The sequence below is a fragment of the Mycteria americana genome, chromosome 3 (genome assembly GCF_035582795.1).
Source record: "Mycteria americana isolate JAX WOST 10 ecotype Jacksonville Zoo and Gardens chromosome 3, USCA_MyAme_1.0, whole genome shotgun sequence".
Lineage (NCBI taxonomy): Eukaryota > Metazoa > Chordata > Aves > Ciconiiformes > Ciconiidae > Mycteria > Mycteria americana.
In genome coordinates this window covers 2,337,317-2,355,089 of record NC_134367.1, presented here as the reverse complement: position 1 = coordinate 2,355,089, position 17,773 = coordinate 2,337,317, and the positions used below count along the sequence as shown (strand labels likewise).

The following is a 17,773-nucleotide window of genomic DNA, read 5'->3' as shown; positions in this document are numbered from 1 at the left end:
ACCCATAAACTCTTTTTTCCCTTACAGACCTGTGACTAACGCACAGATTAAAATGACAAAGTATCACTTGGAGTCAAGGCATGACTCACACAAAGGATGAAACAAGCCTGATCTATTATGATTTCTCTTACTTAAATCCCAATGCTCACCAAAAAAAAAGTCAAGCAGTTGTCCTTACCCCTGCTGCGGAACCAGATGGCGTTACTGTAGTATTCTGTCTTTGTCCAAACAGGGATTGTGGTTGGCATGGGCTAAAAAAGGGTCAGTAAACTTACAGCTGAAACAAAGCTTTATCAGCAAACACTTCTTGCTGATAAAACACCACAACACACTGCTTGATACACCTATCTTTCACAGAGATTAAGACGAGATTAATGAGATGTCTACCTGAATTACTGGCAAATCTGTCAAATAAGGGACACTGAGGGGTCGATGCAGTAGGTTGCATTTGGCAGATTTGTCCCATGGCCAGAGAGGTTGGAAGCTCCCTGTTGCCATTCAGAAAGAATAGCATTTTTTTTCTTCAGATATTAGCACTTCATTGGGAATTAAACATTAAATCAGGAAAAAAACCCCCACTAACGAATCAGAAAATCTGATTTCTGTCAACCCTGCTGCTAAAAATATACTTGGACTAAAATCTTTGCAGCCTTAATATCTATTTTGGCAGTAGATATTCTTTCTTGAATTTATTAAATTCTTGCAAGACAAAATTTAGCAAGCTTACTACGACCCAGGCTTGGAATATATCCCCATTAATAAATTTCCACGACTTGAATGAAGACACTTGGCATTAAGAACACAGAACAAAAGCATCATCCTTGGTCAAGTCAAGTCTTCCACTGCTGCAGCCAGCAATGGGACACAAGTCTATTCAGTTATCCAGCTTTATCTCGAAATCATGAGCTCCCCCCTCAATTCATCATGTAATTCTCTAATTTCCAATTGAAGTTTATTCATGACCACGTTATCATTCTGCCAGCACTGCCATTTGACTTTAGCAGCTCTTTTTAAGTGTCCCTTATGGATTTCTAAAACTGCAACTGCGTCCCTTCTTACTCTTCTTTGGCAAGGCTATGTACACCCTTACACCCTCCTCCAAGGACAAGCTCTGACAGAACTTTATTCCTGGCACCCTTTCATTACTTTTCATTTATTTTTGTTTTCTTCTTACAGTCTTTTTTGATCCAACACAATGCAGTCAGTCACATAATGCCATACAGAAAAAACTAGTTGCACATGAGATTATAGTTGTTCCAATAATGGCTCAGAATGAGTAATTGCCACACTGTGAAATTGCTGGAGATGAAGTCACAAGAAACAGATTAGTGTAATTTTGTAAAGATGCAAATAATAGCCAAACCATAGCTTAAAGCAAAAGTACAGAAGTTCAGAGGAGAAGCAGCAAATAGCTATTTTAGCAAACATGGTATTTATAAAATATTTCTTATGCTCCACAGACAGAAACACTATATTCATTAGTCTAAAGGCCTTCTTTTTCAAGTTATAGTGTGAACAGAATAATGTTAATGATCATTTACGTTATTTGATTTTAAAAATTCAGTTCAGCTGAATCTTTGAAAAATAATTTGGTGTCGGGGTTATTGCATCAACAGAGAAAATTTTACAATGTAATACTGAATACTGTAATACTGTAAGGGTGATTGAACAGTGGAACAGGTTGCCAAGAGGGGTTGTGGGGTCTCCATCCATGGAGATACTCAAAATTCAGCTGGACACAGCTGTGAGCCATCTGCTCTAGGTGACCCCACTTTGAGCAGCGGCTTGACTAGACCATCTCCACAGGTCCCTTCCACCCTCAGCTGTCCTCAAATAAATACATGCAAGACAAAGAGTTATCAATGCCATATTTCTACTTAAAACTCCTCTTAGTCCTCTCTCAAAATAACTGCTGCAGGACTAGAGATGAAAGTTTTTTCATGTATTCCAATTGAGCTGTTAAACCTGTACAATAATGCATTTTTGGAAAGACAAGTCCCAAATTTCAAACGCAAGGAGTAGCACAGTCTGGTCAAAGCCTAACTCTGATCTGTGAATGTTCTACATCCTAGAAGATGACACAGCTCACCAGTTTTGATATTGCTTATCAAATGAGTTTTGATACTCATCAGTTTATGATACTGCTTATCAGTTTTGTGTTCATACTTTGACTCTTTCATGGTGAAAATGAGAAATAGGCACTGGTCTTAGTTTTTTTGAGCATAACAGATATTTTAACATAATTCAGCATTAAAGATTATATATAATGACTTCAGAAACTCTATTAATAAGAAAAAATGTATAAACAAACCACAAGTAAATACACATCCACATTACTGAGAATATAAACTGTTAATGGAAAACATGTGAATAACCCAGCTCTTTAGATAACTGAAATATAGTATTTTTTGTATGAGAAGCTTCTTATTTATAAAAAAGAAGTATTTCATGTTTCTCAATTGAATTTTGAAGCTGCACCTGATTCTTGAGTGGGCGCAGCTCATGCAGAAAGCAAACCTTCATACATGTTGGGAAGAGATACTGTACTCTTTGTCTACATTTACTTTTCTAGGAAACAGAATAATTTTCTGTTAAGAAAAAATAACTGATAGAAGGATGATGCTGGGAAGCACTGTTTGTTCATACAAATAATGTAAAAGAAAAATCAAACTTGAAACGCGCAAGTATTTGTTACATTTTCATGCTATATAGCCCAGGCATGTCTAAGCTAAGCAGATGTTTACCAACATCAAGGCACATACAGAACACGTCCAAGAGATCTGCACCAGTCTTATAGATGAACTTAGTTCATATATCTCATGATATTCCATCACTAGAAAAGATCTATTATTTTTAAGTATAGTCTTTACTTAATAATACTGATTTGAGGTCTGGAAACAAATTGTTTTAATGGAGAGCGTAAACATCTGTCTATATTTGTGTATTTACAGACTGTATTCTGAACAGCTTTATGTTACACCACTAAGCAAACCTCTCAAAACACTCACCGTGGGAGTGGGTTGCCCACGGTATACCCCGTGGCATTATAGATGTGGTGACCGCAATCACAATTTCCTGAAAAGCTGAAGCTTTCAGAAGAAAATCTATTGTCAGCAGTATAACTGTCAGAGCTGCTTAGTCCTGAGACCAATGATATTCAAATGTAAGTACCCTTCCAGGACTGAAGTTTTAAAAATTTGTTGAAAATAATAATAATAATAGTCTGGAATTACTAGGAATAAATGCACAGAAGTGCAGTATCTCCGAAATTTATTGTACCTTGTGTTTCTGTGCTGATGGGACAAGTCATTCAATAGTCAAGGAACGCTAGAGAGCACAACAAAAGCCATCTCACTGAAATTCACCCGGACGCAGAACATTCGGACTTAAAAACATAGAGGTTCAGCATCCGCTGAGATTTTGGCAGAGATCTACAGTTAACGCCCCATTACAGATTTTCTCTTTGCAAGCTGGTCTACAGCTGTTTTGACATGACTGTCCAACATCTCAGAGCAACTCTGAAACCCAGCGAAAGAGTCATAATCATTAATGAATGCACTGCCATTCAGAATTTTCAAATGCAAATTACAGGCAATTTCCTTTAATTTATTAAAAGTTAAATCTTTTTTTTAGGTGACTGATTTCCTAACACATGTACTGCAACATTCAATTCTGACAATTAAGAGTGACTGGTGCTTCAAAACCAGAGAAATCAGACCTCCTAACTTAGTTTTTGTTGCCATTTTAATAGCAATTAAAAGAGTCAGTGGAAAAAGAGAGCTTCCCTAATAATCAGAATTAAAGGCTGCTCTAAATATAAAGCATGCTTATTCAAAAGAGAACGGAATGAAACTGAGAACTCAGAAATACCAAGATCTGACCTCCTTTGGCAAGTCACCCTCAGCAAAACACTGAATAAAAAGAAAGAAAAAAAAGGAACAGATGACCTTGAGGAGTCATACTTGGGTACAAGTACAAATCAACCTGTCGGAAGATAATGGTTGAGAAATCAACATTTCCCTTTGTCTCTAGCTCAGTCAATCCAATTAAAAAAACAGCCAGAAATGATTGCTTTCACTCAGTATGTTAATTGACTGGAAATTGCATACATGCCAAGGTGAGATAAGAGAATACATTGCATCCTACGCAGGATTTCTCAAAGTCCTGGATGTGCAAGGAGGGGACCGGACTGATATTACTAATGCCGAGAAGGAGAATTTGGAGAAAGTCATTTGGGTATATTCTTTTCCTTGAATGTAGTCTTTTTCCTAAGCATCTAAACCAGGAGAAATTAACTGAATCACTGCTGGGGAACAGTGTAATACTGTGACTGATGTTGTTGTTCTGAGCTGACATTACTTTTGGTTTTGAAAGAAGCCTAACTCATAATTCAGATTTGCTCAGTCTCTTCTGAGTAAACAGCAATATAGAAAATACGGGTTTATCTCAACCTCCTTTTTTTTTTAGGACAGAATAATTACATTTGACAGGAAGCAATTCCTTAGGGCAGATTTAAGCAAATCCATTACCTCTTCTAAGAGGAATTCTAAACAATAACGAATGAAAAAAGAGGGGGGAGGTGAAATCTAGGTTTATAGACATCTCTAAATGTATTCTCTTTATGCCTGTGCCACACACAAACGGTGCTAAGCCATTTCTTAACAAAGCCTCGTTTCTCTATCCAGCTTAGTGCACTCCCCCGCATGTTTCTGAACACCCACTGTAACACAGATGGTAAAACAGCTGAGACATTTTGTGTTAAAAAAGATAGTGGCAACACCCCTGACTAGTGGAGAAAATGGCAAAAACTGGAAAATGCCAAAAACTGGAAAATGCCATATATTGCAGCCAATAAAAATGGGGAAACTCCATCCCAACTTAATCAGCACCCCACAAACGCAGACTCTACGTCTCAACAATTACTTCTTGCCACTGTTTTCAGCAAGATGTTTGCAAGCCTCATCTTTTCTTCTCTTTGGGCCGCGTGTGCAATTGTTCTAAAGCACTTGTGCATGAAAATAAAGCCTGTGTCAACAGGGCTTACACTTCACCCACAACGCAGCCATGGGAAAATACAGTCTGCTACAAGAGCATTTCTTAAGTGCATGCAAGTCAACTTTGCCATCACAAAATTTAAAATCTCCACAGTAAATTCAAATGTCTATCAAGAATTTGGGGAGTGTGGAAGTACAATAAAAATGGAATACAAATACAATCTATAAAGTAAGGCTTTTTTCTTTGTTTTTCTTCTCTTTTGGGGGGGATGAGGGAGAAATGAAGAGGCGTAGCTGCAAAACCTGAGCTGGAACTTAGAGCAGCTTGTCTCAGTGTTTCTTTTGCTTCTGCCCAATTTTATTTAAAAGCAGGCACGATGAGATATAATACTCAGCAGAGTGAAGTAACAGCAGAGCAGATGACTAAACACTCCCATACTTTTGGCTGTCAGCCTACCATGACTTTACCACCATAGTCTCTTTGCAGTTGGCACCTGTTCGTAAGAAAGCTTCCCTGTGTTGAAGCGGTTCTGCAGGACGGGTATGCGTAGTCTCCGCTTTCAGTAACGTTCCTGCGATGTTTGTTCAGGACACCAGGCATAAAGTAAGGGAGTGACAAAGCCACGCCAAGTGGGAATGAAACACACTTGGAAATGTTACCCCTCCCCCTGTTACGTGGGCAACCTTTAAAAAGGATGCAAAACAAACAAAGCGATGTATAGCTGTTAGTGATCCAAACCAGTCTGAAATGAAGAGATTTTTATCGCAACAGTGTTAATTTTGAGACATCTAAAATGACCTTGAAAACTTCAGAGTAAAAACAATTAGCTGTGGTTAGGTCAAAAAGTACGTTTGTGAAAATGGGAAACAAGAAAACTCACAAATTCTTGAGCCAAAATTATCAGCAGGTGACAGAGATTAATCCTAATATCAAAATCAATTTCTCCAATGTTAGTTGTCAAATAACACATTAAAATAATCTGTAATGTGGTATAATTTAAATATTAACAGAAATATATCAGCAAGCTTGTACTTTGTTTTTCTTTGTGCCTGTCCTAGATACGCATAACTGCCATTGACAGACAAGAGGTACTATTAACAAAACATTCTCTCCATTTACGCTTTTGGTATCTTAGGCAACCACAATTAATCCTCTCCTCTCTATCCGACACCAGCAACGAACAGAAGTGAGTGGGTGAGAACTCCCATCTTCAGTAAAAACCCATTTGACATTATTACACAGCAAGACTGGGGCCTCGTCTTGGAATGAAATAGGTAGAGCAGAGAGGAAAAAAATTTGGCTGGATTGACTGTCTATTTTTGTTGCTGATAGAAATGACATTTGGTATTACACCACCTCACAGCATCGCTCTTAATAGTTAAGTCTTTAAAAATACCATGGTGGTTTTAATTTTTTAAAGTGAAGATCAGAAGGAAAATAGAAAAGATTTCAAGAGATAGGCAGACTAACTGCTTCAAGAACCCGGTTAAAATGGCACTTGCAAAAATAGTTGTCATGCTTATTGTTCTTGCAGAAAAAGTCTTCTCCATCAGTAGCTGAAGCATGCTTATACGATGCTTAGCAAAGCAACATTATCTGCCCATGGGATTCCCAAATGCAAGCCTATGTCCTTCCAGGTACTGCGGTCTTCGGTGCTTATTTATGTCCTTTCTTCGAAAATGAGCAAAAAACATGTTACCAAGTTTTCTTTCTGGAATGACCATTACTCACATCAAGACTGGTCAGGATATAGAAAGCATGCTTAAAGGGTCTTGAGGCATATCCTGATTTTGAAGGGAAGAGACTCCAAAAAAAACCCCAACCTCTTCTCCCTCTTCCCTTCCAAAAACTTCCCCAGAATTTTGCAGCAAAAATCCTAACATAAATATATCCAATAAGAGCAAATGTGACCCCTTCAAACAGACAATAAATTAAGTCAGGGTACAATTCATCTGAATGTCCAATGAATCACTATAAAAATGCTCATTTTTCTGCTTCAGCTAGAAAAGGAGGCTAGGATGCCTGGCGCAGACGGAGACATCCGAAATTAGATAAATGAGTGCTGCTCTCAGTAGCTGTTCTTGATTTTCATATTGTTTTCATTCTAATATATGCCCATTATTTTATCTCTGCAATTCCACTGGTTCATATGAGGTCAAGCCCCAAAGCTAAAGAAATAGATGATACAGAGGAGTAGACACTTCACAGACCCAGTGCCATGCGTTGGTTAAGTGTGTTGTACACAGACTCCGTAGCTGGATCTATACATTTCAATGCCTTCCATGTCTAAATGTACTCATTGCTATTTTTACTTCTAGTTCTGGGCTTAGGAATCTACCTGTAGTACATTACCACAATGACTGAGCCAGACTGGACGGATATTCAGAGTCCAGCACAAACCCAAGTTCCTAGTGAAAAATAAAAGAGAAAGAGAGTTTCCAATACATAATCAGAGTTTGCAATTTGTTCTAAGCTCACCCCGCTGTCAAGTCTTCCCCATCAACAGGAAATGAAACATGCTGTCCACATCTGCTTCCATTCCTCTAAATAATATGGAAAAGACAAGCGGGCAGCACCACCTTCACTCTTAGCAAGTGAGCACTAAGGTTTTTTAATCTGGTGAAGCCACATGAGTGGGGAAATGATGAATATCAGATCACAAGCAAAGATAATTCATACTGCTAGGATCATTTCTCAAGGACTCCCACTAGGGTAGCAAATGTCTTTGAAACAGCTTATTTTTCTTTTTTTCTCTTTAATATCTAAATTAGATGTCTCTCCCATCAGCACAGTGCCTAGCCTAGCCCTGAGGCATTTGTGAAAACTGTGGAGAGTCTATTTACGCTTGGATTTAAGGGAAATGAATCTTAACTCAGTGACCTTCTTTACTTTGCAAGAAAACTGACTTTGCGGTTCAGCCCAATAAACCTTTCCAGGCCTAAACTACCTTACACAGTTCAATTATGGGACTAAAAAAAGAGGTAAAAGCTTTTAACACCATACTCTGCCATCCCAAGAAAGCAGACACATTTCCTTATCTTGGGAAGACGACAATTACCACTTTCTTCCACCTTTGAATGCTTCTGGCTTGATGCAGCCCTTTCCTTTTCTCTGGGCTAGAAAAGCTGTATCGACCATTTGAACTCCTACTTTTCCTAAGAGAAACGTACATTACAACCAGCTTTGGAGACAGACTTTGCTGAGTATCTATTTCACTTTGTAGTCAAATTCATCCCAGTTTTGAGACATATTTTCATAGACTGGGGCAGGTCACTGTGTTCCAGTTTGATTGCCTTTGTAATTTCCAAGAGAAACAAAACTCTGGCACTCTCCTTGTAAAGAACAAAACACTGTGGTGCCTGGAGGACAAGAATATGTAACAGCAGCTAAATGCACTTCAAACTTTTTTTTCCCCTTTTACCCTACCTTTTACCTTCCTCAGATATATCTGAGGTTAGATGTGCGATAGAAAGGAACTTAGACCTTCTATGGCAATGGGAATTCAAAACCTGACTGGACACCGTCCTGGGCTGACCCTGCTTGAGCAGGGAGGTTAGACTAGATGATTTCCAGAGGTCTCTTCAACCTGAGCGATTCTGTGCTTCTGTAAAGTGACTGGCCAAAATTTTATCCCAGTCCACCACTTCATCTGAATTAGTTGCCATAGCATGACATGCTCCATCAACGTACGAGGTAGAAATTGCAAAGTAAGAGAGGAAAGAGACAAACTTTGAAAGATAACCATTGGGTCAGGACTGCAGGCTAAAAAGCCAAGCCAGTACCAAGGACTTGTTAAGAATGGTAACATTATTAGAGAGATGATGATGATGATAGCCACGCTGAACAGCAATAGGAGCATGCAGAATCTTACTTCCCCAAATGCCTCTCCTTGAGTCCAACATTACAAAAATCCAACTCTTTTCCAAGGCTCTGCCCTCTGAATGACGATATGATACTGGCAGAACAACCACTGTTACAAACAGAAGGAGAAGGAGGAGCAGCAAAGCATCTATTTTCAACCGTAGCAAAAGATATGACTAGATGTGATGATTTTATGATTGGATTGTGTCACGCTTCCCTGCTTTTTTCCCTTCATTTCTTCATTTTGCCTTGATGTAAAATCACGCTATACTCTTATAAAAAAGATTAATATGAGATAAAAGTCTGACCTGAAGGACATGGAATGCACATAGCCCAGTTAAAATGCTGCGTTTATGATGGGGGTACCACGTTCTATAGCTAGTGAAAATTAATTTCATTTTCTGCTGCATGAACTCTTCTTGTACAAAAACATTGATCCATTTTCTGAGGCCAAGCATGAATGCATTTTTTAGGCAATGAGTGAAAAGTGGGATACCAACATAAAATTCAGCTCCTCATTGGAATATTACTGTGCTGAAAGTAGATTACAAAGACACTGTTCCCCCCTCCAGAAAGAGAAAAGTGTCCTGACCTCGGTGAAAATGGAGGTGGATGGGTTAAGACATTTTTAGGCCACTGTGAGCAGATATTTCAGAGAAGTAATACTGACTGGAAAGATTACATCACTGCAATTACTGTGAATAGTCCTAGCATCAGAAACAGTAAAAATACTTATTTGTGGTAATGCCTTAGTCAATTTGCTGTTATTCATCTTGAAAGAAAGATGCTCTAATATAGCACCCTTGATATTTTTAAGTAAATTAAGAGATTTGTCCAGATTGATACAAAACACAACTCCCTGAGTTGCCTGTTTAAGCTGACATCCACAAAAACAATGCATTTCCCCTACGGTGGGGAAAGCGTGACTAAATTTCTTAATGATATTAGATACATTGTATATACTGTAAATAAACTTCACCTCTCAATGTAGTAGTTGTTTTCTCCTTCCTAGAAGACACTCAAGGAAACAATATTCACTTCACTCAACTTTTGACGGCTCATCTCAGAGCTCATCTGAGCCCTCACAGCCATGCTACGAGAGGGGTGACTGCTGCCCGTTTTACCTGCTGTTGCTGCCTGGGCAACAGATTAAAGCTACTGCCTGAATGGCAGCAGCCCACGATGCTACAGAAAACCGAGGACTGGGATGTGCTCATGGGGAGAGAGCCACTGCCAGCTTTTACAAACCCTTCCCCTCCTTCCTAGTCTCTCCCAGAAACTCTGAGCGCCAAGGACACTGAGGGCAAGGTAAGCTAACACGAGCTCCTTTTTGCCCTGCACTTACTCCTCAAAGAGAGGGAATACTGGGATACTGATTTCCTGTCTTTGTGGCAAAAAAGTTTTTATTTCACAAGGAAAGCAACAGATGCCTCCCAGATCTGACAAATAACCATAATAATACATAGCCAGGTCAACCCAGGAAACATCCAGGTAGCCAGAGATGAAGATTGAAGCATAAAGGTATCTTTGTTGCTTCCCCCATTTTAGGAGTATTTAGCCCTTTAGGTAGTCAAAGAAACATGATGTCTATTTTTCATTTGAATACCAGCTGCCAAAGCCTCTTCGGTTTAGCAGCAGCCAGGAGAATCTGCAGCAAATTATTAACCCCGCGGTATCTCCTGCATGAAGCAGTCACACAGGAGGGAGGCTGGGAGGCATGCCTGTAGCAGCTGCGTACTCCATCTCCCCCATTAGCAATTTTCCAGAATGAATTACTGTGGCACCATCCTCTGATGGCAAAGATGATGTCACGGTTGAACGGACTAAAAAATTTTTAACCTCAGATTTGCTGGTGTTGGAAAAAGTATGCCTATGCAAGCAGCAAATTCCAACTCCCACCACCCTGTGTAAGTTTGGCACATAAAACCTACGTCCACTGTGGAATCAACTACAGCTCGCAATTTAGGACAGTCTAACCTCAGATGCTGATATTTCAATATCTGAAGTTAAGTTAAATAACATCAAGGCTTAGAAAAAATATGGTCTTATTTTGCAAGTGAGTGATATTCTCCACAAAGCTTTAAATTTTCCCATAATTTAATAATAGATTTTACTAGCATGATCTAAGGATAAAATTATTTTTCCCCACAGTTTTGGAAATCTGTTTCAGTTATAAGTCTGGATAGTTTAATTAGGGAAGCATGTTTAGTTTAAGAAAAAAAATTGGATGGGTTAGAAGAAAAACCCTTCTAATGCTCCCTAGGGTCTACGGGTCCTTCAACCCAATTTGATGTGAATGAAACCATTATTGTTCTTTTGACTCCTGCTGAGCCATTACGTTAACGGTTTTCTAGAGATTTGAGTAGCATTTTACTACGTGTTTTCATTATTCCACTAGCCAGGATTTTGGTCCTCAGACATGAGAAGTTTCAAACTTTAAAATAGTTTTTGTTCAACATTCTGAGAAAGCAATATCCTTTTAATTTTATAGATTATTATACACATTTTAGATCGGCATATGGTGGGTATTTGAAATTAACTGAGAGAAAACTGCACGTCCCTCTCTTTCTCTCTTTTTAAGCATCAATCGGTTTAACGTATTAAAACCTACAGCAATGAAGACTCAATCAAGCAAATGAAACTGAACACGCCCACTGACAGATATTTCCTGCCATAAAAATGCTCACACACTGGATGGGAGGGAAGAGTCACACCCTAATAAAATCTAACAGAGAAAACAATAAAAAGGGTTAAAAGGTAATAAAAGGATTATTATCAAGCTATATAGACTAAGCCAAACCTTTAAGTGATATTTTACTGCATTAAAATGTGAGCTTTGATGATCCAGCTGGTGTTTTAACTGCTTTAGAGCCAAAATACTAACTTTTTTTTATACCCCTGGGTGTGCAGCTATATAATAGATGCTTGCTGTACAACCTTCTTGAAATAAAGCTGCTTTCAAATCTGTTGCAGAAAATAGCTATGCAATATCATTCCAAAACCAATTTGCCACTTCAGCTCAAAAAGGCAAGTAGGCTCCAAGTAATTAATACTTACAATACTTTCTTTGCAACTGCACCAGCGTAATACTGAAGTAAACAGTGGACAGTTTGATATCTAGGGCTCTTAGAGGCTTCTGTTTCTGTGATAACTCAATTAAACAAATTGAGCAGGTAAGTGTAACTTCCTTGAAATAACAAAACCGATGAGCTGTAAGCTCTGTTTTTCTTCAGAAGACACTCCAAGTAAGACTTTATACAGACGTTTCTGACACATGCATAGACTGCTCTAAAATGAGCACAGAACCTCTACACTAGTCAAGGCAACAAAACTGTTACAGATGAACAACAAAAACTAGAAAAAGCAGTAATCAGGCTGATGACAACTCAGCTTAAATGCCAAAATTCCTTCAGAGCAAAACTTCTAACACATCTATAATGACCAAAAATAAACTCATTAAGTCCTGTTCTTGAAGTTGGTTTAAAAAAGCATCTTTATATCCTGTATGAGTCCCATACAGCCCAGAAACTCCACAAAAAAACACCAAGCAGCTGATGCAAGCCTCCAATTTTCCAATAATACCTAGTCTTCCAGAAGGCCTAACGCATTCTCCAAATAATTTGAGTATGGCAAGAACCTTCCCTTGTAGGAACAGCAGCACTTTCAGTTCAGGATGACAAGTAAGTCCTAACATATTCCCTCATTATCCATTTTCTGCACTCCTGAATATGTCATATTGGTTTCCTCACCTGATAGGGACACGGGATGTGATATTCTCTGCAGCGTTCTTGGATCCACGTCGTCTCCCACACACCTCGATAAGCCTGCTCATAGAAATAGCAGCCAATTACAACCAACAGTGGCACGAGGTACAGAACACTGAACACGCCAATCCGGATCATGAACTTCACTAGTTTGTCCTGGTTCTCTTTTTCTAATGGGATCTCAATGCGAACCCGATTGAGAGAGATAATGCCAGCTAGCAGAAGGGAAACTCCGACAACAACATACAGGCAGAGAGGTGCAAGTACAAAGTATCTTAATGCATCCACATCATAGAGGCCAACAAAACATACGCCGCTAATATTGTCACCTTCAATTTTATTCATTGCTAAGAGGATGATGGTTAGAGTTCCTGGAATGCCCCAGGCACTGGCATGGAAGAGCAATGCTTTCTTCTCGATTGCTTCACTGCCCCATTTTGGCACAGCTGCTAAGAACCACGTGATGGTAAGAATGACCCACCAAACACTGCCAGCCATGGTAAAGAAATAGAGCACCATGAAAAGCATGGTGCAAGCTTTGTTGTGAGAGCCCTGTGTCACTGTGGAAGCCTTGTACTGGGCAGGGCTGGATGCGTTACACGCTACTCGGTCTTCAAGCAGAAAGCCAATGAAGAAAATCAATGACACCATCATGTAACAGACAGCATAAAATATTATCGGTCTTTCTGGATAGCGAAATCTTGTGACATCGATCAGAAAAGTTAAAAAAGTAAACAAGGTAGCAGAAAGGCAGACGATGGAGATCACTCCGATGAAGTAGCGAGCAAAGGAGAGCTCTTCACGCCGAAAATACATATTTGGGCAAGGAGGGGAACAGTCCCGTACACTCAGGAAAGAGTAACCCAGATCAGGGTCTATTTTCAACTCCCGAGGACACCAAAAACCATAATCCCTCTGTACTGCCATTGGGGCCTCTTCTGTGGGCTCCCCAGCTAAATTGAGGTCAACAAGACGAGGATATGGCTCATCACAATCTGGGAATCTAAAAAGTAAGAAAAGAATTATTTACAAGAAATATACACATACTCTGCAAAGACTAGTAATCTTATTTATATGTCTGACTTTAGGCACACTAACCGGAGCAAAAACAAAGACAATCCAAATAATGGGTAATCCATGAAATACTACACTATATTTAAACAAACTCTAGAACTCATTGTCCCAGAATGTAGTGGATGTTGAAACTATAAAATACATTTAAAAACAAACCAGAGAAATAAATGGAGAAGGGGCCCGTTGGGGCTTTAAGCATAAAGGTGAGGATACAAAATCCATCTCAGGAAGTCTATAAATGTAGGCTTATTGTAAACTGAAACTACGTGCCCCAGGAAGCATGACTTTACAGAACATTTAAAAACCTTTCCCTAAGCAACTGTACCAGCTGCTCTCAGACAGGACAGTGAGCTAGTTAGACCAAAAATCCAATCTAGCACGCTACTAGCATTAATAAATTGCACTTATGATGAAGATATTTTTGTAATTAAGTAAAGCTCTGACTGGAGGCTAAGGGTTGCTGGAGATGCAGTCTGAAGTTTTGAAGGAGAGACTGGAGGCATTCCATACATAGCTGTCCGGTTCTTCCCTCTGCTAGATGTTATCGCCTCAGCAAGCACAGCATAAGTTAAGTATGCGGGTTCCTCTGCCACAGTTCATGTTCTGGCACAATGGCACTAACACAGCACCAGCAAAATTTGAGTAGTTTTAGCTCTGGTTTTGAAATGTCGCTACCCGGGCCTTACTGTGGAGATGGGAGGACCTAAAGGGCCAGGCATCTCTTCGGAGTATGGAGTTAGAGTGATCTTTGATCCAGATTATCAGGACCTAGAAGCATCCTCTGATTTATTCTTTTGCTAAAAGAAGTTTTAATTGTTTTTCATTCTCTCCAGTCCAGCTGTAAGAGAGACTATTTCTTCCTGTTTGTGCTCCTGTATTTTATTAGCTGTTGGAGTCACTTATAAAAAAATAAAGCATAAAGATATTGTTTTCAATTTCATGTATATTCCGTTTCAAATAGATTGAAACATCATCGAATACTTTTCTGTAAAGTTATTTGTGTAATGTAAAGCTGAAAACATCTGTTTGCACACAAGCTCAACAAGAGGTAGATGTTCTGAAAACAGACCTTTGAGATTTTATACACTCATCAAAACCAGCCAGCTCCCCCTTCAGAAAAAGACATTTTTTATTAATCTCTAGCATATGTAATTTTGCCTAACTCTCAGAGAAATTTATAGCAGTATCACCTGTTAAATTTTGGTACAGCGGACAAAACCAGGTCAGCATAAATGGCAAAGAAGAAGAAAAACAGATGGGTATATTCATTCATTTAAGAATATGCATGTGCAGTTTACAGTAATTGCCCACAGAAATTGTCAACTTATCTCTTGGACAGATGATAGAAATACGAACTCAGTTTCCACCCCAGGAAACAGGCTGTTACACAAATGGAAGGGAAAATACGGGCACTTGTAACGGAACACATTTAAAACGTCTGTTTCAGATCACAAAACATCCTAGATCATATTAAAATTTTATCCTGGGATTCTGAAAAAAAACCAGATTTGCTCACCTGGTGCACTCCATATCCTCAGGCCAAGAGACCCCAAACATCTCCATGAGTTTGGAGCACTCACTGTATGCTCTTTGACAGAGTCTGCGACAAGGGAGAGTGACACGGCCGTACTCCATGCACACAGGAGCGTAGAGGGCACACAGAAACGGTCGGAAATCTCTGGAGCATTCCAAATTCACCATTGGATGAAACGGCTAGAAAAGAAAAAGGAGAATTCAATAGCTACAAACAGCAGTTTTGTAGAACACTTCAGCAGTAAGTTATAATTCGTCTCGTGAGATGTTAGGGCTTTCACAACCATAACCATGACCACCTTTTTCTGAACTTTGTCTGTTGGAAGAAGTGATCATCATATTACAGCACTTACGTATTTTAGGAAGACAGGCAATCAAGAAGCCTGGGGACAATGACAAAGATTCACAAGGGACATTTATGTACTCGATTTGCATTAAAATCAATGGGAATTAGACAGCTAAACACCTTTGAGGATTCAGGCTTAGCTTCACACTCTCCAATAACAGCCATATAAACTTGATTCCTTTTAGTGCTTGTCTAACTGACAGACACATCATGAATTGCTAGCTGCTTATTTAGTAGGAGAATATGAAAAACTTGCATTCAGTTGATGAGGTTACAATCTGAGGAATGGTAGTAATGCAAGATTCCTTGACAGTATAGAAATACAGCATACTGTGATCTTTCAAATATTATTTTCAGATCACAACATAATATTTGTAAATAATCTCTCTATTTCTTGAATTTCTTCAGCAGGGCAGTGTTCTTCACCTCTTCCTACAAAATGCAAACACAGGACATTTTCCATGGCGTTCCTCCCACAGCATCTTGTCCAACTGAAGAGAACCCATCTGTTAAAAACCCAGTTCTATCATCAGAGTATATCTGTGGACAGAAAACAGTCCCACCGTGCATGCTATCATTGTTATACACATTCTCATCCAGACACAGAACTTTCTAGCTTCCAGAACAGGGCTGTAATCACAGTAAAGTCACATTAAGTATGTCATTTCTTGACTAACCGTCAGAAAGCACTGTGAAATCAAAGCCTGAAAAAAATTAGTCAGAAAAAATAACTGGTGTACAGGTTTAAGGAACAGCGATAGCAACACTCCTTGGAAGTGCCGAGAGAAAATCTATCACAATTAGCCAATATATAGCTGTTCTCAAGTATTTCTGAAGATGAAAAAGAAGGAAAAAAAAGTAGGACAGGGATTTATGTCTTAATAAAAACTGGTGCACATTGGTAATCCATGTTATCTTCTTACTATCCACTGTGGGCTCATTTTGCTCTCGCTTGTCACGGCTTGTCTTTAAAAGTCTCCAGGGGTCAATCTATACCTTATTTTGAGTTTGTGTGGCACCTACCACCATACAAAGCCTCACCATATCTTCGGATATTAATATAAGATCAATTATATTCTCTTAAGACTGGAACTACAGAATATCGAAATACATTAGGACTTACAACTCTAGAATAAAACAAAACAGCATGTGAATGTTGAATTACTCTGCTACCTCCAGACTGGAGAACAGCAGTGACATTTTAGTAAGCCACTTCTTTTCCTTGACTTATATTTCAAATCATAGCTTGATGGGAAAAGGTGACAGTTGCTTGATCAATGGCAATGCTAACGTGATCTCTCTTCTGGATAGATTTTTATAAAAATTCCATTATCTTGATACCAGAGTTTCCTCTTCTCCACAGCCTGGCAGGATTATAGAGCAAGAAGTCTAATCTTCAGAATTTGTGGTGCAATAGCAGAAGCACAAATGGACCTGCTATATATAGAGAGATATATATAAAACCTAAATCTTATTATAACTGAAGCTGAAGAGTAGGCTGCAGAAAGATTATATTTTCAAACAGCAATTTCCTGAGAAGTATTTTAAACCAGTTCAACATTTTCTTTTTCCAAACTAGAACAGAACAGACCCAACAACAAAAAATAGGTCATCCCCTGTGGCAATACAAATTACTAGAAATGACAAGGAAAAGTTCCACATTTCAGTTCTTCCTTATCGCCTCCTTACTCTTCCAATTCTTCCTGTACGCCTCCTTCGCTCTGCAAAAGGTTAATTTTTGGAATACAGGACACAACTATGCTGTGATTTTACTGATTTTTTTTTTAAACATAATTATTATTTACCAAGCTGATTAAATTCTCTTCAGTGCTACGCATTTCTGAAAATGTTGTCATGTGACAACAGAGCCATGCAATTTGGCAACAGCTTGTATGAAGAGCAGTCTAAGCCGTCAGAGCTATTGACAAGGAAGAAGGCAGCAGCAGTTGGAAAGTATTTACATTTACAAGCTCATTGTTACTCAAGGAACACTTTCTATTTGGCTGGACATTTACTTTAGATGCATATATGTTTTTATTTTTAACTAGTTATTGCCTATAACACAGTTAAAGTTCTTGTTTGACAACAAGGATCCAAGAAATTGATTCTAGGTAGTTATGACACCTGACATGACTGGAAAAGCTTAAGATAATAGTCTTCCCTTATTTGATGGAAAGGGAAAATAAAAGGAAAACTCCAC

The 17,773-nt window shown here is 38.8% G+C and overlaps 1 protein-coding gene across 3 annotated transcripts in view; it reads right to left on the bottom strand.

The window, feature by feature from the left end:
- The window catches only part of FZD3 (frizzled class receptor 3), a 59,730-nt gene that overhangs the window by 13,804 nt on the left and 28,153 nt on the right, over window positions 1–17,773 (bottom strand). The window contains exons 3-5 of one of the 3 annotated variants that reach the window (XM_075497655.1): window positions 15,211–15,407; window positions 13,467–13,623; window positions 12,606–12,680 (exon numbers count right to left, since the gene is read on the bottom strand). In XM_075497655.1, coding sequence (XP_075353770.1) covers window positions 12,606–12,680; window positions 13,467–13,623; window positions 15,211–15,407 — 429 coding nt within the window. Of the gene's footprint in view, window positions 1–12,605; window positions 13,624–15,210; window positions 15,408–17,773 lie in introns of those variants that run through there. The other 2 variants (XM_075497654.1, XM_075497656.1) reach the window with 2 other exon arrangements.